Raw genomic sequence first — 26458 nt, 5'->3', positions numbered from 1 at the left:
AGCTTTTGACTTAGCAGGAAAGTCAAGTCTTACACGATCAAACCAACCGTATGAAATATGAGCCAGAGGTGACGGAAGAGGAGGAAGAGTATGAGGAAGAGAAACAGTAAGGTGTGGACAGTGTTGTGAAGGCTGGATGTGTCAGTCTAGAGGGTTTTTCCCTTCATCTGGAAACATTTCTTGTGATGTGGACAAAGTCCTGAGGCCAGAGCCAGCATGCTTTTCATTTAGAGTTTTATTTTTATTGTCTGAGACTATGATTTCAGGCAAACCATGTGTGGCAAGAAGTAGTCTCAGGGCCCTATCTTGCACCCAGCGCAATTGACTTTGTACACCGACGCATGTATTATTCCTATTTTGCACCCGACACACAGCGGACTTTTCCCTCCACAGCACATCGGTAAATTAGGGAATGAACTTGCGCTCCCGGGGCGGTTCAGAGCAAAGAGGAGGCGTGTTCCGGCGCAAACGTTCCCTGGTGCTATTTTGCAGTTTCAGAAAACAATTCTGCCACAGACCAGGAAAAACCTAGTCTAAAGTCAGTGGCGCATTGCGCATGTTATTCAAATGCTATTTTAAGGGCGCATGCTTGGCCATAATCAATGTAGTGTGTGCATCTACACACAGACGCAGCAGTTCTCATTTTTAGAAAACCATACGTTATTACAAGGAAAAATATTAACACACGAGGGAAATCATTGTGGTGTCCATGAAGATGTGAAAAAATGGGCAATTGGGCATTAATCTAGTTTACACATTTACCAAAATTATTATACGCCTGTTTAACCAAAGCTAATCTGGGTGTGTTTCTCCATCCCCATACAATGTCACTTCTCTGTGTTTTACGGCCCTGACTAGAACAGTGCTCTCCTCGGCTGTGAACCGCTCCAAATCCGCCGTTATAATAGCAATCCACCATGGAACAAGCGCGCCTGCTCTTAAAGGGAATGTGAGATGTCGCTCTGATTGGTTTATTTCACATTACGCCCAAACCACACCTATGAATAATGAAGCTACTTCAGATCAACCCATTTTAGATTTGTGTCGGGCGCAAGAGTCATTTATCCCGCCGGTATGATAGCAACAGCGCCCACGATCTGCCCACAAAGTTATTTGCGTTTCGTGTTGATACTTGCGATTCAGATCGTTAAAATAGGGCCCTATGTGTGTTAATGATAGCTGACGATGGCATTGAACTCATCAGACACACCTTCAGCCACTTGCTATGAGTATCAACCACTATGAGGAATATTTTGCTCTGAAAAGGGCCTGCAAATTCAATATGCAGCCAGGACCATCTTTTTGTTGTCCACTCCCAAGGGTGCACTTTCGCCTTAGGAGGTGCATGACGTGACTTCTGACAGGTTTCACATGCCTTGACAGTTTCCTCAATATCTCTGTCCATGCCCGGCCACCACACATAACTCACATAACCTGTGAGTCCCTTCATGTGTACAATGCCTGTGTGTGCATCATGCAACATAGCAAATACATCCCTCCTCGCCAAACAAAGAACAACCACACGGCTTCTCCATAGCAAACAGTTTTTATGTGCAGTGTAGGGGTGGGGGAAAAAATCGTTCACAAAAATCGTTAAAAAAATCGTTCATTAATAACGATTCTATCTTCCGTCGATTTAAAGCAATTCACAAATTTCAAAAATATATTTTTTTGCCACTGATCAGGGCTGCATTTCCCAAAGCATCGTAAGCTTAAATTGATCGTAGAACGATTACCACCAATCAACATAGGCTTACAATGCTTTTAGGAAACACAACCCAAATCCAGATGATAGTCACTTTCTTTCACAGATATGTCTGTCGACTTGATGCTCACTCATTTTAATGATGCAAAAGATGCACGTGAGCTCACGCCGTTAGAAGGGAAAATTTGAACCCTGAGCGGCAGTGGGCTAGATTAAATGTATATGTAATTTAAACTATGTAACTCCCGCTCGCTTGGGACTAACAGTAGCGGCTGTTCATTTCTCTGCTGTTCAATTCTCGAATTTGAATAAAATTTAAATTCGATATATGAATATATTTTATTAAATAATATTAAATTTGATCATAGATTTTTATATGTATTGTGCACAAGTTTATTAACTAAATCACGAACACACCTAATCTAAACAAATACACATACGTACATGGGTAAAATGGAAAGTGACAGGATGAAATTGTAAACAGGGAATGATATGGAAAAGATTAATTAAACCATGAAAAGAACCATCCGCTTATTTTCAGAGCACCTCATTAAATGTATACTTGGTATGGCTTTTGTAGTGAAAGCATTTCGTGAAGTTCCTGAAGAAGGATTTTGATGGATCCATGAGTTTCAATCGATTTATTCAAATTACAGTCTGACTCTGTTGGGAGAGTGAAGGCATAGCAGGCTGTGGTCAAGGCCTGCCGGCACCCATTGGCCCCGGTGGGGGTCCCCACAGACATCAGCCCGAAGAAGCAGCAGAAGAAACCAGAAGAAGAAGAGAGAGGGTCACTGTGAATTTGTCTCTAATAAAGCCTGAGAAAGGCCCACCTCTCCGGGTTTGCTTGACCAATGAGAAGGGTGGAATTTCCAAGTAGGAACATTCCTCTGTTGGCGATTTATGGATCTTTGTTTTGAGCGTGCTCATTTGCATATGCAGCTGGATTGGTTGCTGATGAAGAAACTATGAAAGATTATTGTACTACTAATATGTTGTGCAGCTATCGACATATCATATACACAATCATTTCAATCTTCAAAGTACCATTTTATAGAGACCAAACATGGTATAGGTGAGGTTACATTGACGACCATTGGTTCTATCGTAAAATACACAGTATCAAAAAAATAAAAAGACACTACACAAGTCAGTAAATCATCCACACAATGTTCTGGGATGCATGTTCATACAGGAAAGTCTGTTTTAAGGTCTGTTTCTTATATTACAGTGCTATGCATAAGTTTAGACACCCATGCTAAAGTTGACTAAAAAGAGGAATATAAAATCATCTTTTGGAAATTGAACTTAATGCCTTAATTAAAAAAAATAGGAAAAATCCAACCTTTAAGGACACCAATTTTCTTTGTGAATGAATAATGTATCGTAAATAAATAAATGTTCTTCCTTAAAATACAGGGTGCATAAGTCTGGACACCCCTATGTTAAATTCCCATAGAGGCAGGCAGATTTTTATTTTTAAAGGCCAGTTACTTCATGGATCCAGGATACTATGCATCCTGATAAAGTTCCCTTGGCCTTTGGAATTAAAATAGCCCCACATCATCACATAGCCTTCACCATACCTAGAGATTGGCATGGGGTACTTTCCATAAGATCATCTCTCAATGCAAATCAAACTAGCTATTAGGCTAACTGAAATAAAACCATGCCAATCTCTAGGTATGGTGAAGGCTATGTGATGATGTGGGGCTATTTTAATTCCAAAGGCCAAGGGAACTTTATCAGGATGCGTAGTATCCTGGATCCATGAAGTAACTGGCCTTTAAAAATAAAAATCTGCCTGCCTCTATGGGAATTTAACATAGGAGTGTCCAAACTTATGCACCCTGTATTTTAAGGAAGAACATTTATTTATTTACGATAAATTATTCATTCACAAATAAAATTGGTGTCCTTAAAGGTTGGATTTTTCCTAAATTTTTTTTAACTAAGGCATTAAGTTCAATTTCCAAAAGATGATTTTATATTCCTCTTTTTAGTCAACTTTAGCATGGGTGTCTAAACTTATGCATAGCACTGTATTTTATATTATTTATTATTATATTTCATTCCTAAGACTGTGGGCTTTAAAGCTTATTTGTTAAATGTTACAAATAGTTATGTGTCTGATTGTCATTACAGGCGTAACAGCATCATCACGCCACACATCATGTTCTCACACAGTGAAAAATACTTCACGGAGCAAAGAGGTTTCCAATATGAAATGATATTGTCATAGTTAAATAACATGAGAAATCAACTGGGTTAACTAACTTTTGCCAACTAGATCAAAATTAGCATTACCCCGATTAACTAAACTTATTTTACCTGGTTATGGTCTTGAAAAAATGAATGAATGAATGAATGAATGAAACAAGTTCAGGAAGTTAGACACTGTTTGCAAATCTCATGCACTCTTTCTGCAAAACTCTAAACACATTCGCACTCATTAAAACACATTTCGCACTGTGATACATTTGTCGCAAAACACTAAACACAAGAGGCAAAAGTTAAACACAACTACGACACAGTTGTCATCGTTTACACACAACGATTCAAAATTGTTCACACTTATTTCTTATGATGTGATCAAACCAACTGTATGAAATATGAGCCAGTTCAGGTGCACAGGTGACACGGGTGAACTGAATATTGATATGAACAATAGAATATATGGAAACAAACAGAGAGCGAGGAGGAAGAGTATGAATAAGAGGAGGAAGAGTATGAATAAGAGGAGGAAGAGTATGAATAAGAGGAGGAAGAGTATGAATAAGAGGAGGATGAGTATGAATAAGAGGAGGATGAGTATGAAGAGTATGAATAAGAGGAGGATGAGTATGAATAAGAGGAGGATGAGTATGAGTAAGAGGAGGACGAGTAAGAGGAGGAGGATGAGTAGGAGGAGGATGAGTAAGAGGAGGAAGAGGACTATGAGGAAGAGGACTATGAGGAAGAGTAGGAGGAGTATGAGTAGGAGGAGGAAGAGTGAGTAGGAGGAGGAAGAGGATGAGGAAGAGGATGAGGAAGAGGAAGAGAAACAGTAAGGTGTGGACAGTGTTGTGAAGGCTGGATGTGTCAGTCTAGAGGGATTTTCCCTTCATCTGGAAACATTTCCTGTAATGTGGACAAAGTCCTGAGGCCAGAGCCAGCAGAAGGACATGATGATGAAGCAGAATCAGTCTCTCACTGACCTTGATGTTACAGTTGAACAACTTACAATAATCGAGTGTCCGGTAACATGCTTTTCATTTAGAGTTTTATTGGACCCTTTGGCTTTTGCAGTTTGACTGCAGTATTTTTACAGAATGCAAATTACTGAATATACAGACATTCAACAGGCCTACCATTCATTACTTCAGTACAATACAATACTTACAGTACATACAGTATATAGTAGATTCACCTTACTCAGTTGCAATTACTATACTTTTTTTCTGCAATTGCAAAAATTGTTTACTGAATACAATTATTATTATTGTTATCATTTGTCAGGGTTTGTTCTATGAATGGTTCAGCTAAACACTAATGTTAAGTCAAGTTCATGTTTATTTTGTATTTAGTTCACGTTTATGGTAATAAACTGCACTTGGGTTCAGTAATACTCGCCTCAGGTGGACGCATGTTACAGAAAGCTAGAACGTTATTAATGAACCCAAGAGAATCCAAGAGAATCATTCCCAGGATGATTATGTGATGGAGTTTGTGAACTTTCCAGCCAGGTGGAATTAAATTATGTTGCACTTAAGGACATGTTTCTTACGGGTTAAGATGAGCATCTTGCTAATTTAATGCCACACCATACCCTCAATGGACTCTGGCTCACTACATAGACTTTGCTTTGCTGCTAAGCGGTTGATCATTCATGGTGGGAATTGCAGAGGAGGAACCCAGCAATTCCACGGCGCATATCACGCCAGAGCCCTGCATATCATGGCCACTTTGCCAGAGCCTCTCTATTTTCATGTTCATGGCATTGCAGAGTCTCCCAAATATTTTTTTGGGGGGTGTATGACACTCCTGGCCACGGAGTCAGATCCCATGTCGAACGTGGACCACACGCCAGTGCTTCTAAGGCCCCAGAAAACAGAGAGGGTGAAATGTCCGTTTATGAAAATAGCTGGCCACATGTAAACGTAGCCTAAAACCGGTGGTCCCGGACATTGTCCCTTTGTCCACGGCATTGCATGTGATTGCAACCGCCATTATGTGTGTTTGGGTTACACACACTTCACCAGAGTCGCCCCTGACCATTACAGCTCCTCCCGAGGTTGATTGTCTTAATTCTTCAAAGGTGTTTCTTGTTAGTCATTAGTCTTGTTGTATATTTCCATTGTCAAGCTTTGTCAATGTAACTTGCTGTTGGGGAGTTTCTTGTCAAGTTCATGTTTATTTTGTATGTAGTTTACCTTTTATGGTAATAAGGAAACTGCTCTTGGGTTCAGTAATACTTACCTCCAGTGGACGTACGTTACAATAATATATAAGGTCAGAAGAAAAAGAAGAAGAATATTAAGTTTAAATAGGATTTCAGTAAGTTGGCTCTCTCAAGTCGCTCTCGCTCTGTGTAATGACAGAAGACTCTTCTCAGCCGCTCCAGTAACTGACGCAACCCGGAAAAACTATCAGTGTAGATTTTGCCGATAAACTAAAGTTCCACCAATCAACTATCGGTACCGATATATCGGCAAAACCGATTAATCTGTCGACCTCTACTTGAAAGAGATTGAATTATACAAATATGAGCTTTGTATCAAGCTACAACCCTCCTAAATGTGAATATATTGAAAAATATGTAATGTAACTCTATATTCAGTAATGTGTATGATAATTTATACATTATATAAAAACATAGTGATATAAACTTTGTATTTATTGTCATTGTGCTTGTTGCAACAGAGTTGAGGCAAGATCTATGCCCAGTGGTCACGTTTATTAACAATTCAGATCCAAACAAAAGTGCAGGAGAATAACTAACTTAATGTAGACAAGAACAGACTAATTACAAACTGAGGTCCATAAAAACAGAGAAACCAAACAGTTAAACCAGGGCTGCCAGCTATCTGGCACTCAGCGTGAGACTCTTACAATGACACTGTTCTCATGCCTTCAGGCCACACATACATTTTCTTACATATTAAAAAAAAAAAAGCAAAACAATGAGGACACTGTAAACCAACAAACAAGACAGAGCAGGTAACTTTTGACATGAAAAGCAGTTTACAAAATTACAAAATTATTACGGGTTGTTCCTTCACAAAATCCAAACATTCAGTGTAAGAGTAAAAAAATGACACAACATTATTTATAGTAAGTTTATTTGATTCACAGCTTATTTAGAGTTTTGACCTCGACAACCCAACTGCATTTACCGCAGACAGTCTAAACTAAAAGTTTTTTTTGGTAATTGTTCTACACATTGTCATATAGATAACCTGTAAATACAGTAGTTTATTAAGGTTAAATCTTGCTAACCACTCTTACTAAAAAAATGGGGTAAGCACACTTACATTCTCATTTTAAGAGGTGTTAAATGTGGTTTGATTTGTTTACATTAATGTATTAGGCTAACTAGGGATGGCGAAAACTAAAAATTTTCTTGACCGACCACCGAGCCTCATTAGCTGAAACCGGTTAACCGATTAGTTTAAAATATGCTACGCTATTTGAAATAACAGCCATTTCGAGCCGCGCCTGCTATTTCGCAACTCTGTCGCATCTCTCTGTCGCTCTGCCTCCCGCTCACACACACACTGCCCAGGTGCCGCCCTTCCACTCACGTCACTTTGCGAAACATGAGTCCCGCAAACGCGGCGCCGAGGAGCTTGTATGTAATCGGAGGACAAATGGCTCCTTAGTTTCGAAATGGTTTGGGTACAAGGTGATCGCGTTGAAAATAAAGGCGTTTGTCTAGCGTTAGAAGCTCATTTGAAACATTGCCGGCTCATTGCGCGGCTCATTTAAGAAAATTACAGCTCCGAAGAGACGCCGCTTTAGTTTGAGGTAGTGCTAACAATAATTGAAAGATGATGATCATCATCACCTTATAAGTACAAACAGGCGAGTTATGAAAAATTGAGTGTGAGGGATTTGTTCACTTCACACAAAAAGATCATGGAATGAGATGGCTAACTGTAGTAGCGTTGTATGGCGTCACGGTTCGGTGTATAAATTTACACAGAGAATACACGCTATATAAATAAATAAAACTCACGTGCAAATTAATTAATGTAATGCGGAACTACTGTTAGATACGCGGTTTCTTTAGGGACACCTAATCTGTAGCCCCGCCTTAGCTCAGACTGCGATGTAAAGATTGCAATGCTGGAATATGTTGTGTGTGTGTGTGTGTGTGTGTGAGAGAGCGAGAGAGAGAGGGAGAGAGGCGCGGGCGCGACTGAAAAGTCGTGTGTGTTTAAAGTCGCAAAGTGTTAACTTATATTTGTGTGCACGCGCGGGCGTGTGTGTGTGTGAGGCACGGGCGCGATCGAACAGTGGAAACATAAAAACATACTCCGTCATTTTGTTTATACAGGACATCATTCAAACTGCAAAGTGTTTAAGTTACTGTTAATGAAAATTTTAAGGAAAACAAATATATTAATCTGAAATGTAGCAAATTAATTTTCAAATTCATTCAGGTACAATTACCAAACATATCTCAAGGTCTTTTGTACAAATGCAGATTGGTCAAGTGTTCAATAAATGTTTTTGTTGAGAAATTTTGTCTATCTTAAGTAATTATTTGTGTTACATTTTATCTTTCAAATAGAGGTTAAAAACAAGCACATAATCGGCCAAATATTGGCCAAAATAAATCGGCAGCATTTATCCCGGATTTCAAAAGATCGGCATCGGCCTGAATAAACCCATATCGGTCGACCTCTAATTTTGATATAGCCTACATTGGAACAAACACTATAATAACATATTAGTTTAGTTTATTTTTGACAAAACATACTATATATTTAACATATGAGCAGAAACTGGTGAACTAAAGCTTATTTGATGTGGCAGTAGTCTATTTTACAGTAAAAACTTTATAATCTATCCAAAACTAGGCAACGAAATGTTGTCTTTTAGATTTCATCTGTAATATAGTAAACAACAGCGCGCATCTGTGCCGTTCATTCATTCACACAGACATGCGATTCATATTTAAACAGTCTTTTTTGCGGTTTACAGACACTATTCCATATCGCAATTAGAACAAAGCACTTGAGAATAAATTACTATATACAGTCCTCAGCTGAATCCGTTGCTCCTCGAAATGGAACTAAACCAGCACTTCTGAGGTAAATTTCCCAGGATTATTCCTCACAGCCTCGAAAGACGACTAAAAGTACATTAATCTGATTAAACTTGATGTGTTTTATCGAGCTGATGTGGGCGTTGACACGTCTGCATGTATTGCCTCAGATCATTTGTGTTTGAGTAGCGTGCGCTCTCCTTGGGCGTGTTCACATTAACAGATAATGAGCTGAATGAGAATGACTGACTTCTCTCTCTTTTCATATGGATTACATAAACAGAGAATATTTGTTCTCGTTTTGAATTAGATCATTTAAAAGTACACACTTAATTGATTATAAAGATATATAGCTCATGCCTGGGTGACTAGTATTCGCTGAGTTTTGTTTAAGTTTAGAGACTGCACCAGAAAAAAAGTTCATGGAGACGGAGAGCCAGAAAGCACACCCTGTTAATTTTCTTTATTTTAAAAAAGCACAATGTTTTATTTCGATTGTAAGTGGACACATAAAAAGTAGACATTTAACAGTTGATTTTTTTTCATATTTCTTAAGTCTGTATGACCAAAAATGATGCGCCGGTGCGTTTGCCGACCCCAGAGGGTTAAAGTCGTTTTATTTTTCATGTTTAGGAGCGTACATCCTATCTTTATTCAGCCTGTGAAATGTGAGAGAGAAGCATGAATCGGTTCATTTCAATTCAATTCAATTCAAACAACTTTATTTATCCCCGTAGGGCAATTCAGTTTCAGCCTACCAGTCGTATCAATAAGACAAGAAGACAGCACTTAGTCAAGCATTCAGAAACACTGTCAATGACATCATATTGCATTTGGGCGCCAAAACAAAGCAACAAATACACAGGCCACAATACATAGGCTAAGCAGCGACCAACCAAGGGCAAGGTCGCGTCGTCCTGAGGGCATTAGACAGAATTCCTGACTAAGAACATGGTCATGATAACTCATGACCTGTCTAGCTTTCTGGATCACCCGTTTTTTCCAGAGGGAGCTCAGGTCTGTCAGCTGAACTCCAATGATCTTAGAGCAGATTTAACAATACTGCGGAGGCTGTTCTTGTCCCTCACAGACAATCCATTAAACCAGCAGATGAAAGAAAATGTTAAAAGGCTTTCAATAAATGAATAATAAAAGTTACATAAGATCCTTTGAGATACATTGAAAGAATTTAGCTTCCGCATCAAGTGGATTATTTGTTGTCCCTGCTTAGTGATTGACTCTGTGTTTTTATCAAACTTAAGGTTGGAGTCAAACGTGGTTCCTAAGTACTTATACGTCTCTACAATTTCAACATTTTCACCATGAATAATGCTGGCTTCTGGGTTAAAATGGTTCTTTCTAAAATCAATGATTAACTCCTTAGTTTTTGTCACATTAAGGTCCAGGAAGTTGTCATCACACCAATTCACAAATTGTGATAAGGCACTTCCATGACCCGATTGGGCCCCCTGAAGAAGTGACAGTAGGGCAGTGTCATCAGAAAATTTCACAAGGTAGCTACCCAATTGGGAAGTCCTGCAGCTATCAGTGTACATAATAAAAAGCAAAGGAGAAAGGACACAGCCCTGCGGAGACCCTGTGTTTGAAGTGACGATACTGGACATGTGGCCATTCACAAATACCTGTTGGAGTCTGTCTGTTAAAAAATTTAAGAGCAACAATAAAATCTGATTATGTGGATTAAAATAAGAGGCCAGTTGCTCAATTAGAATATGAGGCTGCATCTTGTTAAAAGCTGAAGATAAATCAGCAAATAAAAGTCTTGCATGTGATTTAGGTCTTTCGAGGTGCTTATATAATCTATCTAAGATGAAAATCTTAGAGTCATCCATACTTTTCCCAGCTTGATAGGCAAATTGTAGTGGATTTTCCATCGAATAGGGAGACAATTTCATCTTTCAGTATTTTCTCGAAAGTTTTCATCACAAGTGATGTTAGTGTAACTGGTATGAATTCTTTCATTTCTCTTGCATTATTAGATTTAGGGACAGGTATTATAATTGATGTTTTCCATATGGCAGGAATCTGACCACACTTGATACACATCTGAAAAAGTGTTGTAAACACCTCACTGAGCTGGTCCGCTCAATAGCACAAAACACGTCCACAGATGGAGTCAGGGCCAGCAGCTTTATGTATGTTTACTTTCTTGAAAAGATTTGTGACATTACCTTGTGTTATCACTAGCCCATTCTTTGGAACCAAAGATTCCCGCATTTCAGAGATATTGTTCAGACAATTAGACCTTTCAAAACGAGAAAAAGAATTAAAGCCATTTGCCAAGTCAGCATTTTCCACACCATTTACATAAATGACCTCCTTGGCAGGGACGTGCACAGACATTTTGAGGGGCAGGAGCTCAAGTGAAATAAAGGGCACTTCTCATAATTACTTTTTTTATTTTTATTTTTTTTTTAAACAAAAAAGTAGAGCAGCAAAGGAAACCATTCCACAATGTGCATGTTTTGAAAACATTTTCTATGCTAATAGTTTCAAGTATATATTTAGAATAACCTAAATAACTGCATCAGGCAGAGGGGCGTGTTTTACTAATAATTTGTTTATTTTTGCACAAGGCACTACATCATTTTAATTATTTTGGTATTATCAGAATACATAACACTTTAAAATCAACACAAATATTCACTCTAAACTGAAGAGGGCTGTTGCTGCTATTTTGTTAACTTTACTGAAAAAATCACTGCAAAAATGATTGACAAAATACAAAAATACAGCAACTTAATAAAATTATTACAAAACAAAGGTCTTCTACTTCAAAATAAAATCGGTTACTACCATTGCCTGGTTGTCTCTCCTTCCTCCCTTACATCGGCAACCTTCTGGGGGCCATGTCTCTGGAAATCTTACTTGATTGTTTGAATTAAACTTACCAAAATAACTGAGTAAAATTTCAATAAAAGCCAATGTCATGTATGTATTTGTGGTTGTATGGAATACTATTTTATAAAGGTTTAGAGGAAATAAAAAAAGTTAAATTACTCATAAATAAAAAGTTAATTTATAAATATTGTTATTTTTAATGTTTAATGTTAACTTATTTCTACTCAGTTTTATTTATTAATGTACCAGATGCAATTACTCAGATTTACTAAATTTTTTTGACTGTATCCTCCATCTGTTTGCATCTGTAGATTTCTTCTAAATTCACCAATTTAGATTTCTACATTTCAGGGGGAAAGACTCTTGATATGTATGCAAATTAGGCGTCAACTAGTTAAAATGCGCAAATTTGCATCTAATTGATAGGGCAATGCAGGTAAATAGGATAAACAAAATAACTAAAGCATATCACCTGGTGGTGATATATGGTTATTTTATTACTAACTTATTTTATTACATGGCTTGGTTGAATTCCAATGTAGAATGCGGTGTGTTATTTCTTGATAACAGACCGCTGTGCGGAGTATAACAGACCGTTGCCATGAAAAACAGAGCGTTGCTATGGACTCACAGGATTCTAACCGTAGAGACGGAGCGTACTATTTTCTTTAGCGGAAGCAATACAATCGGGAGGGAGCGCTTCAGAACTCCTGACCTGATATTTAGATATACTATTCTTCAATAAATATATTTGTTTTGACAGGGAAGCTGTGCGCTCAGTTATATATATTATTTTTAAAAATAAAAAAAAGCACCCCAGAAAAAAGGGCACTTTCTCTCCAGGAACAAAAAGGGCAGGTGCTCAAGCCCCCTTTGATGTCTATGTGTGCACGTGCCTGCTCCTTGGTCTTACAGGAATACTGATTAATTGATGCCATGGATTGTATACCTGTCCAGGCTGCCCTAAGGTCCCCTCTACAATACAGACTTTCGATTTTATTTCTGTAATTCATTTTGGCTTTCCTTATTTCGACCTTAACTTCTCTGGAAGCTGCTTTTTTCTCCAGGGGGTTTCCTGAATAAAATATTATTTTCTTTTTATTGATGGCAGATGTAAGTTCTTTGGTCACCCAAGGTTTATTATTTGGGAAAATAACCACTTTTTTAGATGGGATTACTGAGTCCACGCAGAATGTGATATACAGAGGCGGACAGAGTACACAGCTTCATTACTTGAGTAAAAGTACAGATACCCCTTGCTAAATTTTACTCAAGTACAAGTAAAAGTACTACAGTCAGATGTCTACTTAAGTAAAAGTACTGAAGTACTTGTTTTTAAAAGTACTTGAGTACCAAGAGTACAAGAGTACATTTTCTAAATATTGCATTACTACTGCCATAGTGCTTACATTTATGTACAGAAACGTCCTACATGGAGTTATGAAAAATGTTAATGTTAATACTAGGGGTGGAACGGTACACAGAAGTCACGGTTCGGTTCATACCTCAGTTCAGACATCACGGTTCGGTACGAGTTTGGTACAATGGAGGGAAAAGCAAAACAAAAATGCAGAGGGCAATTTTTTTTTATTGTGCATGTCTCAGGCTGTACCACCTAGTGTCATACAGTCTCTCCCCTGAGCTAGCTGCAACAGCCTGCCCTGAAGTGTGTAAAGTAAGATGTAAACAAAATAAGACAATCAGCTATAAAACTGAAAATAAAGCATCTCTTATTTATGTGCGGACGCACGAGCGCGAGGGTGCGCGCGGCAACAATGTCGTCATTGTGGTGTGGGCGGTCATGCGCGTTGGGTGTGCAAGGCCACATTTTGCTTAGCGGTGTGCAGTGCACGGCTTTTAGCGCACGGCTCCGCATCCGAAGACGCACGACTTCGAGCCGAATCTGGCCGAGCATGTACATCTCACAGCACCGGCACCCAGTTCTTGCGTCTAAATTAGTTGCTTACATTAACAAAATGAGCCTACAATAGCAGACATCAGCCCTTTAAATAAAAATAAATGGCCATGTTTTATAAAAAGGTTCACAAAACTAAATAAAAATGTTTAGAAATTATGTAAGATAACGTTAATTTAGTTGTAGGTTACGTTCTCATATCCATTTTTTTTTTCTAATGTCACAAGGAATAATCTGGTTTACTGCTTTACACGATTATTTTGCTGTGTGGTTTTGGTGTACAAAAGTGTTGTTTTACTAAAATAAACATTCACGAGTGTAGCCTACCTTCCTTCAAACCGCTGATTCCTGATGGTTTAGAGGACAATTACACCGAGTCGCACCCTGTCGTTTCAAAGAATATACACCGGCGAGCGCGAAGTATAAATGCCTCGTCCATTTGGGGAGGCGCGCGCACGGTCAGCGGAGGCTCGCGCTGCGGAGGCAGGCGAAAGTATAAACCATAGACAGTATAAGAAGGTATAAACAAACCTAGCTTAAGGCGGGGCTACAGATTAGGTGTCCCTAAAGAACCCGCGTATCTAACAGTAGTTCCGCATTACATTAATTAATTTGCATGCGAGTTTTATTTATTTTTATACCGTATTCTCCGTGTAAATTCATGTACCGAACCGTGACGCCCGTACCGATTCGGTTCAATACGAATACATGTACCGTTCCACCCCTAGTTAATACCTTGGAGAATGTAAAGAAATTGAAAGTAAAATCAAGTCATTTTCATCTTTTTACCATGCTGCTTTATTTAACATTTTCACTTGCCCACAAGTGATAGGGTTAGGAGCAGGCTTCACTCTATGTTTTTTTAGATTTTCAGAGTGCTGGCCTTATATAACACATATGAAACAAAGTAAAGAGGCCGCACTATGCATATAAAACGTTTATTTTGCACAAACGCGTTTCGGCGTGTGCCTTCTTCAGTGTGCACACTGAAGAAGGCACACGCCGAAACGCGTTTGTGCAAAATAAACGTTTTATATGCATAGTGCGGCCTCTTTACTTTGTTTCACTTGCCCACAAGGCAATAGCACAATGGCAACGCTCTGACAAACCTCTGCTAGAGTTTTAATGGATTTTTTGCACCCACATTTGAACCCGACTGTGTTAAACACACCGCATACTCAAGAACATCAACGCAAATGCTCAGCTTACATTAATGTGTAATATCAGAAAAGAAAATTCAGCTAACAATTGTGTGTACATGTGAGTTTCTCTTTTTTTCATCAATCAAATCACAGGGTTCCAGACTGCGACCAAATATGCGACCATTTTATTGAGAATGTGCGAGTTCAAATTGTATGTGGTGGCATTTGTGCGAGTGCATGGTCATGTACTACTCAGTTAAATTCACGCATGAATTTTCCTGCATTGAACTTGTTTTAGCGCCCGCCAAAGTGAATTTTTGTCCCGCCAAAGTCTTATTTGATCGGTGAGTAAAGTAGATGAACTGCCGCTTGTGACAGGGCGCATGTTTAACTGAAAGAACGAGCAGAGAGAGAGAGAGAGCTGGTCGCGCGCGCAGACACACTCGGTCTCTCTCGCGCACTGTCGCTCGCTTTTTCTTTTTTCCTTTTTTTTTTATTTATTATTTTTTTAGAAGAAGTAACGGGTACTCACGTTTATGGATAGAAATGTAGCGGAGTAAAGAGTACAATATTTGCCTCTCAAATGTACTTGAGTAAAGTCATGAGTACTCCCCAAAAATGATACTCGAGTAAAGTACAGATCCCTCAAAATTGTACTTAAGTACTGTACTCAAGTAAATGTACTACGTTACTGTCCGGCTCTGGTGATATATGATGAAACAGTGTCTGTAAGTTCAGTATTATCATCACAACCATCATAAAAACATTGCCAGTCTGTACACTCAAAGCATGCCTGGAGAGAGGAGATGATGGCCTCTGACCAGATTTTCATTGTCCTCTCCTCCCGCTCTAGGCGCCTGAAGAATGGTTTGTATACAGGCATGAGATAGACACTGCCATGGTAAGAATCACCAAAAGAAGGCATAGGCAGAGATTTGTAAGCCCCACTTACTGAGCCATAGCATAAATCTAGCATAGTGTTCTTCTGTGTTGTAGAACAAGTCACATACTGTTCATACATCCTCAAAGTCTTTTTCTAAATTGCAATGATTAAAATCTCCAAGGATAAACTTAGGTGCCTCTGGGCAGATAGAGTCCAGTTTATGCGTGACGTCAGCGATCAGCTGGGCAGCAGCTGTGGCATTGGACAGTGGGTGAATGTACACTAATGTGTAAAAGAGCTGTTGAAATTCACGAGGCAAATAAAAGGGACGGAGAGAAATAGTCAACAATTCCACATCTGTGGTACATATCTTCTCTCTGATAACGACAATGTTACAGTACCTTTCGTTCACGTAGAAGCACACGCCTCCTCCTCGGTTCTTGCCGGTGATCTCCGATGACCGGTCCATACGAATTGGGCTTCCAAACCCAGTTAAATTCAGGTCCGAGTCCAGGTTTGCATCACTGAGCCATGTTTCAGTAAAGTCAAGGAGACAAGTGTCTTTTACTTCCCGTTTAAACTTGGCATATGTTTCCAGCTCATCTATCTTGTTTCCGATAGACTGTACATTTGACAACAGGACCGAAGGAAGTGGTGGTAATTTGCGGCGGTTGTCAAGCCGAAGAGTCTTAAGTCTCCAACGCAAACCACCTCTTCTTCCTTGTTTCCGATGACCTGACGACTTAAACGGCCTGCAAAGTTCCATCGGTATGCCCGATGATACAGTTTCCACTGCAGAAGTCCGTAAAGACAGGAGAAGCTCACGGCTTATTTTCCCGTATACACCATGTCCTACGGCGTGACTGGCAAAGCCCAGAAGAAGCGTTGACGCGCAAAAAATTGCAAAAAGCTCCACGAGTAATCCCATAATCTGCATTACTGAAACACTGACAAGTTATTTCTTTCAAACACACGCGCCACAGTTTAAGACACGGTTAAAAACAACAAAAACGACTGGGAGACTACTGGGTCGCACACTATGAAGCGCCCTGGAAGTACTGTTGTACATCTACATGACTCTCTATGTTCTTCACACTCCTGGATGAAAACATTAGATATTCTGAATGAGCAAAGACGACTTGAGTGTGACCATACTATTGCTTCATACTAGTGCGACCAGGAAGTATATAAGGGGCACCTAGGGAACATGTCAGCCACTTCTCATCTGAGGGGACTGTGCAGGCAGCCCAGAGGCATGGCAATGAGACAGTCATAACCCGAGATATTCCCTTTTGAAAGGGAACTCGCACTGCATCCTGAGACGTTTATGGAGAATGAAATGCCTGCGCCACCATGCTCAGAAGAGTGCATACCAAAACAATGGCTGTGAATATAGCACAATAATGGCAACTTCCAGCAGAAGCGCCAACACCACTCACCCCATTCTGGTCACACATTAGACTGTCAGTGACAATACTCTCCATGGCCACTGCCTGAGTTATCATGCCACCATAAGCTCAGTAGAGTTGTGACTTCAGCTTCGAAAGACTCTAGAAAGAGGAAGCCAACTCTCCCAACACACTTATAATCAAGGCGGCCCCCAGAGGGCCGAACTCATGGCATAAAACTATGTGGCCCAGATAAGCGGAGGCCTTATCAAACTTCAAAGGCTGCTCAAGGGCTTGGAACCAAGATCTTCACTGGTAACGGATTCCTTTAAGGGAATATGGCCAGGGGCCTAACCAGAACACTGGCCAGTCACTTTTAGGGGGACAGTATGTCAACCACCATAGCCTCCCTGGTGGCTATGGTGGTTAACATGACCCGGTCTGCCCTGAGACCTAATCTAGCCAATGACCTGTCTGTTTCCTAAACAGAGCCTCTTACTGTACTATTACTGCCTCATGAGAGGTAGCTAGATGAAAGGGACTGCAAAAAGGCAGTAACCAACTCACACCGGATAAAGAGATGGGCATCCTGGGGAACAGGACTTATCATAGCGCTTTCCAACCCTTACAACTGAGGGGACTTACTCTGCTCAACCCTGGACCTACAGAGTGCTATCTTTTTCAAAGCACTGTGGAGGCTGGGTACTCCAAAGGGAGTACCTAACAGCCTAATAATACAATCTACCGGGGAGGTCTCATTTGAGTCCTTCAACCTTCTGATCAGACTAAGGGAGCGAAATACTCTACAGAAAGCATACTCAACACCATCCTGGATAGGAGGGAGTACTTAAAAGGCTCTACTTTGAGGAGCCCATAGGGCTTGCAATTTTTTATTTAAAAAAAAAAAAAAAAGCCTGCAACTTTTATTGGCCTATTGCAGATGGCGGGCCCCGGTCGGGCGACTCTAGCTGCCAGTCTTCAGCTGGAGGCTCTCCTTCAGGAGCAACCTACTCTGAGCGACTGCAGACTAGGAGGCAGAGATGCTACGGCAAAAAAACGCCCTCTGAGAGACGCATTCCTAAAGTGCTTAGCCTAGGCCGGAGATTGGGGCTTCCCAAAAACATTTTGAGGGCCGGCACACACCTATTCATGAACTTCCTGGAGCTCAGTGGCCAACTCACTTAATACACTTTTTTTCTTTCTTTTTTTCTCCCCATTCTGTCACCTGATGGAGTTTTGGTTCCTTGTCACCACTGTCGCCTTTTTCGCCTTTGTTGCCATTGGCTTATGGCTTCCTTAGTTGCGGACATTTAATTTAATATTCAACAATATTATTGATCTGCCTGCATCGACACCACTGTGAGAACTGAACTGAGCTGGACGATGACATCACGGTTTTCTCCAGAGCGACTATATGTCTCTCTCTCTCTAATTAGAAGCTTTAGCTTTAGTTTTACAGTGACAATTATCACTGTAAAGCTGCTTTGAAACATTCTATTTTTTTTAAGGTGACTTGACTTGACAGGGGAACTGACCACCTGTAGCTCAGCAGAGATAACGACTCTTATGAGTGAAACCAACTTCACATATTGTACCTTTTAAAGTAATTATTTGAGTAAGCCTATTCAAACTTAAAATTTAACCATAGTAATAATCATTGAAAGCATGTTGCATCATTTGTATTATGTAAAATTATTACTTTAGAATGTTACAAAGCACATTATATTTTAATATATTTTTTGGATCAAAAGCCATAAGTGTATTTACCCATTTTAACTTGAGGAAACATGAACAGGAATAAACCAGAGCAAAACAAAAAATGCATCCCTTTGTGTCAAGCTACAACCCTCCTAAATGTGAATATACTGAAAATATGTAATGTAACTAAAAATACAGTAATGAATATGATGATTTATACATTAGATAAAAATGTATTTATACGTTTTTATTTATTGTCATTGTGCTTGTTGCAACAGAGTTGAGGCAAGATCTATGCCCAGTGGTCACGTTTATTAACAATTCTGATCCAAACAAAAGTGCAGGAGAATAACTAACTTAATGTAGACAAGAACAGTCTAATTACAAACTGAGGTCCATAAAAACAGAGAAACCAAACAGTTAAACCAGGGCTGCCAGCTATCTGGCACTCAGCGTGAGACTCTTACAATGACACTGTTCTCATGCCTTCAGGCCACACATACATTTTCTTACATAATACATTTTTTTTGCAAAGCAATGAGGACACTGTCACCGACAAACAAGACAGAGCAGGTAACTTTTGACATGAAAAGCAGTTTACAAAATTACGAAATTTTTACGAAATTCAAACTGTAAATACATGTGACGTATCAGATCGCTGTAGAGCCTCAGGTCAAGTGGCACGTGCAATGATCATCTCTTACTTTTTACTACTAGAGTAGTTAGTAAAAATGGATCAATCAGTGTTTCAACTGTGGAAAGATGTCAATAAAACAGCTGGAGAATGATGTCATGTAACGTAACATTTAGCCTACCTCTAGAAAGCCATTTAATGACCATATCATGTTAGTTAGCTAGAAAAATTAACTATAGAGAGTAGTATTTTGCTAAATATATTCACTATTTTACTTATTTTAAGTCAAGTCACCTTTATGTATATAGCGCTTTTTATAAAACAGTTTGTTTGTAAAAGCAGCTTTACAGAGATAACAGGAAAATAATGTTTGTAAACAAAGTTTGTTTCTAGAGGAAAATAGCGTCTCAGCTATTAATATATTAAGCTATTAAGTCACCTATTAAGCTTACTTAAGTATATATATATATATATATATATATATATATATATATATATATATATATATACAGTGCTATGCATAAGTTTAGACACCCATACTAAAGTTGACTAAAAAGAGGAATAAAAAATCATCTTTTGGAAACTGAACTTAATGCCTTAATTTAAAAAATTAGGAAAAATCCAACCTTTAAGGACACCAATTTTCTTTGTGAATGAATAATATATCGTAAATAAATAAATGTTCTTCCTTAAAATACAGGGTGCATAAGTTTGGACACCCCTATGTTAAATTCCCATAGAGGCAGGCAGATTTGTATTTTTAAGTATTTTTTTTTTATTTTTTTTTTAGGATACTATGCATCCTGATAAAGTTCCCTTGGCCTCTGGAATTAAAATAGCCCCACATCATCACATAGCCTTCACCATACCTAGAGATTGGCATGGTTTTATTTCAGTTAGCCTAATAGCTAGTTTGGGAATTTAACATAGGGGTGTCCAAACTTATGCACCCTGTATTTTAAGGAAGAACATTTATTTATTTACGATACATTATTCATTCACAAAGAAAATTGGTGTCCTTAAAGGTTGGATTTTTCCTATTTTTTTTAATTAAGGCATTAAGTTCAATTTCCAAAAGATGATTTTTTATTCCTCTTTTTAGTCAACTTTAGCATGGGTGTCTAAACTTATGCATATCACTGTATATATATATATATATATACTGTATATACACACATACATACATAGATACATACACTGAACAAAATTATAAACACTACACTTTTGTTTTTGCCCCCATTTTTTCATGAGCTGAACTCAAAGATCTAAGACTTTTTCTATGTGCACAAAAGGCCTATTTTTCTCAAATATTGTTCACAAATCTGTCTAAATCTGTGTTAGTGAGCACTTCTCCTTTGCCGATATAATCCATCCACTTCACTGGTGTGGCATATCAAGATGTTGATTAGACAGCATGATCATTGCACAGGTGTGGCTTAGGCTGGCCACAATACAAGGCCACTCTAAAATGTGCCGTTTTATCACACAGCACGATGCCACAGATGTCGCAAGTTTTGAGGGAGTGTGCAATTGGCATGCTGACTGCAGGAATGTCCACCAGAGCTGTTGCCCGTGAATTGAATGTTCATTTCTCTACCATAAGCCGTCTCCAAAGGCGTTTCAGAGAATATGGCAGTACATCCAACCGGCCTCACAACTGCAGACCACGTGGTCCTACCAATATCCAGCAACTTCGCACAGCCATTGAAGAGGAATGGACAAACATTCCACAGGCCACAATCAACAACTTTTTTTTTTTTTCAATAATCAATTTTTTCAGGCAGATCAATAATGTTGTTGAATATTAAATTAAATGTCCCCAACTAAGGGCCCTTTCACACCTATCTAGTTTGGTCCGGATTTTCGGTCTTTTCAGATTGATCTGAATCAAAATTACAGGTGTGAAACCTCCCCCGGACCATGGTCCAGACCAAACAGACGATATTTGGTCAGACGAAAAGAGGTAGTCTTGGTCCGGATCAAACTGAACAAAGGTTTGGTTTGTTTCTAGTGTGAAAGCATTTTCTATATGGTTTGGACTTTCTGACCATTTACAGGAAGTTCCGGTGGTTCCCGCATAGCCTAAACAACTGAAGAAGAATATTTATGTGCAGATCTGTCAGTCACACACACACACACACACACACACACACACACATTTGTCCTGCGTCCTGCCGGCGACGATAAAATAAACAACGAGGACGTTCATTTGGCAAATTTGAACTAGCCTCAAGTATAGCTGGTGCTGCAGGGAGTAATGCCATAATAAAAGTATAGTGTCAACAACATACGTCTGTTCATTCATTCTTGTCAAAGTTACCTGCCGAATTGACAACACGCTGAAGTCAGACGCACGTCCGTTTACAAACCAATTAATGTCAAGATGCAGCCCACATAGATGATGATGACGGGATGCAAGTACTTCATGTAAAGTTCTTTAGTGCGCTCGCTTAATTGCAATGAGAAACCAAACCAAAACTAACCAAATGTTTACAATGTATCAAAACATGAACTCTTGTTCGGACTTCGGTGCAGACTTTCAGGTGTGAAAACGCCCTTGGCAAGCCAAAAGCCAATGGCGAAAAAGAGGCAAGGGAACCAAAACTCCATCAGTGACAGAATGGAGAAAAAAACCTTGGGAGAACCCAGGCTCAGCCGGGGGCCAGTTCTCCTCTAGCCAACGAACGAACAGTGTGTGATTATGATTCAGGCAGCATCATAAAAAATGGTGCGATATATACTGTATATACTGTATATTAGAGTCGTGCAAAAGTACAGACTTCGGTACCAGGTACTGACATTTTAAAAATGTGACTCTTTGAGCACTGTTGAAAGGAATCAACGGAATAAACACCTCTGATTGGCCATTGTGTTCACGTGCTCATCGGATATGTCTGAGAGCACACGGAAGTGTTTGAAAGTGTTTTGAAAGTGGGAGTGGGAGCGTTTGAAAGCACAAGCAGGCGTCTATCAGCGGACCTGCTTTCAAACGCTCCCGTGTGTATCTGTGTAAGCGCTGGGTGAAGAGTGTCATTGATGTTTAAAACATGTTTTTGAAGCGCTGATCATTGTAGCCAATCACAGACATATCCGATGAGCGCGTGAACACAATGGGAAATCAGAGGCGTTTACGATTCCACTCAGCAGTGCTCAAAGCGTCACATTTTTAAAATTTAAAAGTTGGTACTTTTATATAAACAGTATATATTTTGTCACTTTTGGGTGGAAACCTTGTATCTCCATATTATATTGTGTGAGCATTGTATTATATATTCATGATGATTGTGTACCCCAGACAGCAACATTGTGTTGGCCCAGATCCGGGCCACATCCGGCACATGTGGATCCATGGGCACAATGTTGCTGTCTTGGACTGCGTATAGTGATGAATATAGCCTAAATCCACTGTTTAAACTGCAACAAAAATACATGGTCCCATTTGTTCTTTCTCGTTTTAATTGAACAAATACTTCAAGTGAAATGATAACATAGAAATTAAACATGGTTTCACACAAACAAAAAGTCCTTGCATGCAAGTTCAGCTTAAATATTCAGATAGACCCACCCTTTTTTACCAGTTTATATGTCAAAACACAAGACCGGTTTTAACAGGGGTGCACACCTGGTTTGCTCTCAAGTTAATGCTTAGTCATACTCAAGATAATTTGGGTAAATACATTTTTGATTTTGATCCAAAATCTAATGATGCATGATTGATTTGGCATCAAGTCTGAACTGGAATTCGGAAGTTCGTATGTGCTCAAAAAGTAAAATCATATACTTATGAACTTTTTTAACCAAACTGGTGTTGGTTCTTGTGCCAGAGGTGGTGCTCCGCCAGGGGAACCAATGACCAGTAAAGATGCTGTAACTGACTAGGTTAGACAACCTGCCCACATAGTACATTCTTCTTTTACCAGTCGTTCAATGTTTAAAAACAGATTTTAACTGCTAAAGTCGTTTTATTTTTCATGTTTATGACTGTACATCCTGTTTTTGAGGCAAACGTCAAAAGTTATAACAGATAATTAATGTATGATTTGTATATAACATCATTTTTTAGATGAGCTGAGAAAGTTCAATAAGACAATAATTTTGTTTTGCATGCATATTCAATAACTTTAAGCATTTAGCGTAATTTCTATTGGTTCTGTAAAATGTAGAATGTTACGAAGTACATAACATTTTATCATATTTATGGGTAATTTGTATACCAATTTTAACTCAAGCAATGACAAAGCAAAATCAAGTATGCACTCCTGTTTGAACCTGCAAAAAGGGTGAACTAGATGCAAAAATGAAATTAGGACATTTTTCTCCCCCGCAATAGAGCAATACTGTAAAGTTTATACACTGATACTATACATTTTCTACATAAAAAAATAAAAAAATAAATAAATGACTGGAATGACTTTGGACATGGTAGCTGGTTTGTTACAGGCCCAAGGTGGTCTTCCAACTCTAAACAGTCCGATTAAAACCTACCAGGTCATTTTTAAAACGTTGCTTGAAAATGCTTTGACCGAGCACAGGCACAGAAACTTAGAACAAGCTCAGGGCCAGTGAACTGAAATTTTCCACTGTTTAGACTATTTGGTCACTTAATTTGCCACATACATCAGCTGCTTGTTATGACCTGCAAGAGATCCAAATGAAATGAGTGTTACATAACCTAAATAATTATGTCACTTGTAACCGCACATCAGGTACCGCCTGCCCCCTTTGGAGCTCTATTTAAGCAGCAGCCCAAATACATCTCAGTTTCATGACTTGTACCAGACGAGCTATTCTTGAGTTCTTCAGACTAAAGTCATTCATGTGAGTATATTTCAGTGAGCATTTAAGATGCAATTCATGTAGCCAATGGCTTGAAACTTTGCAGGAGGTTAATACAGGACTTAGTAATAAATTGTGAAACTTTTTTGTGCAGGTGAAATAAAAACAAATCCAAATTTCTGTGAATCACAAAATAAGAATAAAAAATGTGAGTAATAAATACCATTTTAGAATTCATGCATACAAGACATTAAAAAACCTGTTTTAGATCTCTGGTGTTAATTAATCTTGTAATTGCTCTTCAGATCTAATTTCTTCAAGGATGTCAACACTTCTGTATCAAATCGGTGGAAACGGAGGTCGTCCATTTTCATTTACTGGTGAAAGCAATGGTGCCAGTTTGGAGAAGATCTGGGTGTGGGTGGGAGAATGGCAGGTTAGGGGTGTCAGGGTCTGGCTTACAGATGGGAGAAATGAAACCTTTGGACAGTCATCTGGATCGAATCAAGAGTATACGTTCAAGCCTGGTGAGTGTTTCACCTCACTGTCCCTGTGGGGGAACGGAGAAGGATCACGTCTTGGAGCCATCAAATTCAAGACCAGTCTAGGGGGAGAGTTTTTTGCAAAAATGACAAAATGGAGTTTAAAAACAGAATATCCCATGGATATCGGCTCTGGTTATTGTTTAGGAGTTGTAGGAAAAGGTGGTTCTGACATTGACTGTATGGGATTCATGTTTATCAATGCAGTTGAATCGACAGTTCTTGCTGATGTCAACTATCCCACTCTCCACCAACTGATACCAAAGGTGACGGTAGAAGAAATCAAATCCGTCACTTTTAGGAACGACTCCTCTGCCATACAACATCAAAAAATCGAATCCTCAAAGAAGGTGACCAAAAAATCCTCATGGTCTTTGAGCAAGAGTTTTACTGCGACGTTTAGTCTGGAAGTGAGTGCTGGGATTCCAGAGGTTGTAGACGTTACTGCAGGATTCAGTTTCACTGTTGGAACAGAAAGCACTTATGGTCAGGAGAACACAGATGAGAGAACCGAAACTCTGTCTACAGATGTAGATGTGCCACCAGGGAAGAAGATGGATGTTTCAGTCACTATTGGCAGAGCCGCTTTTGACCTGCCTTACACTGGCACAGTGAAGATGACCTGCAAGAACGACAGTGTGTTTACTTATAGAACCAAGGGCACATACAAAGGCGTCACTTACACTGATATCAAAGTGAAGACTAAAGAATCTCCTCTGTAATGTCAAGACAGATTGTTCTTGCCTGGTCTTTATCTGATTTTACCAGCAATGTATCAAGTGTTCTACATTTAATCGTTTTGTTTTGAGCCTTTCTTCATCTGTTTCATTTCAAAGTGTTCTTTGCCACTTTATTTTTAACAGGGGAAATATATACTCAGCATTGTCTTTTCGAATAATCTTTTCTGATTCTGTTACACAATATTTACATCTCTTCATACTTTGAGTAATCTAGTAATAGAGATTATTGTGATTTGTTATATCGTGATTACATGATGTATTTTATCATAATAACTTCAAATGTTTAATCTGACATTTAATAAAAGCATCTCATGAGCACTGTTTATCAGTATTTTAATGTTGTCGTTTTTTGACTAATTGTTTCATTTTAAGGTCTTCAGAGAAAATCTTTTAGCGAAGCAGTTTGTTGAAAATGACTTTATTTCTGTCATTCGTCTACAGAAGGTCTAATTAAGAATTAACAAGAGGTTTAGCTCTTGTCACTGTTACTATGTTATTGAAAATGTTTCATTTGATGTCATGACTATCATGATTAGTCTTTGTTTTAGTTGAGCCCTTGACCCAGTGGGGTTTATGTGAACATTGTTCATTAAAATTAAGAGTCTTTAATTGTTAATCAGTGGTACATAAAATAATAAGGTAATTTGCAGGCTTTCAGTATTACTGAATGGTTATACTTAATTTATCCCAAGAAAAAATAAAATAAAAAAAAGGTATCAGCAGGGCCGTCGCTAGAGAGAAGAAAGGTGTCACTGTAAAAAATTATTTGTTGACACACCTTGACTTAGTCAAGTCATCTTGTTGCATTGACTCAGGTAAGTTTAACTAACATTAGCTATTAAGTTCAACTTATATGTAGTTGTTGAAATAACTTGCAGTAAATTGAGCCAACGTACTGTATCAATTAATGAGCATTTAGAT

At 38.8% G+C, this 26458-nt stretch overlaps 1 protein-coding gene across 2 annotated transcripts; it reads left to right on the top strand.

Moving 5' to 3' along the window:
• The first annotated feature begins 24235 nt into the window (after positions 1-24235).
• On the top strand, positions 24236-25867 carry LOC307155349 (aerolysin-like protein). Of its 2 annotated transcripts, XM_079865953.1 has the most exons (3): positions 24236-24297; positions 24410-24463; positions 24561-25867. In XM_079865953.1, exon 3 carries the CDS (start codon positions 24578-24580, stop codon positions 25517-25519), a length of 942 nt encoding a protein of 313 aa, XP_079722079.1. In that variant the 5' UTR covers positions 24236-24297; positions 24410-24463; positions 24561-24577; the 3' UTR covers positions 25520-25867. The 2 variants fall into 2 exon arrangements, with proteins under 2 accessions (XP_079722079.1, XP_079722080.1); XM_079865954.1 differs by lacking the exon at positions 24410-24463.
• Positions 25868-26458: the final 591 nt, after the last annotated feature.

This window comes from Squalius cephalus (assembly GCF_949319135.1).
Source record: "Squalius cephalus genome assembly, chromosome: 3".
NCBI classification, from domain to species: Eukaryota; Metazoa; Chordata; class Actinopteri; order Cypriniformes; family Leuciscidae; genus Squalius; species Squalius cephalus.
Note: the sequence above shows the minus strand (reverse complement) of the source record. Positions and strands in the feature narration are given on the sequence as shown.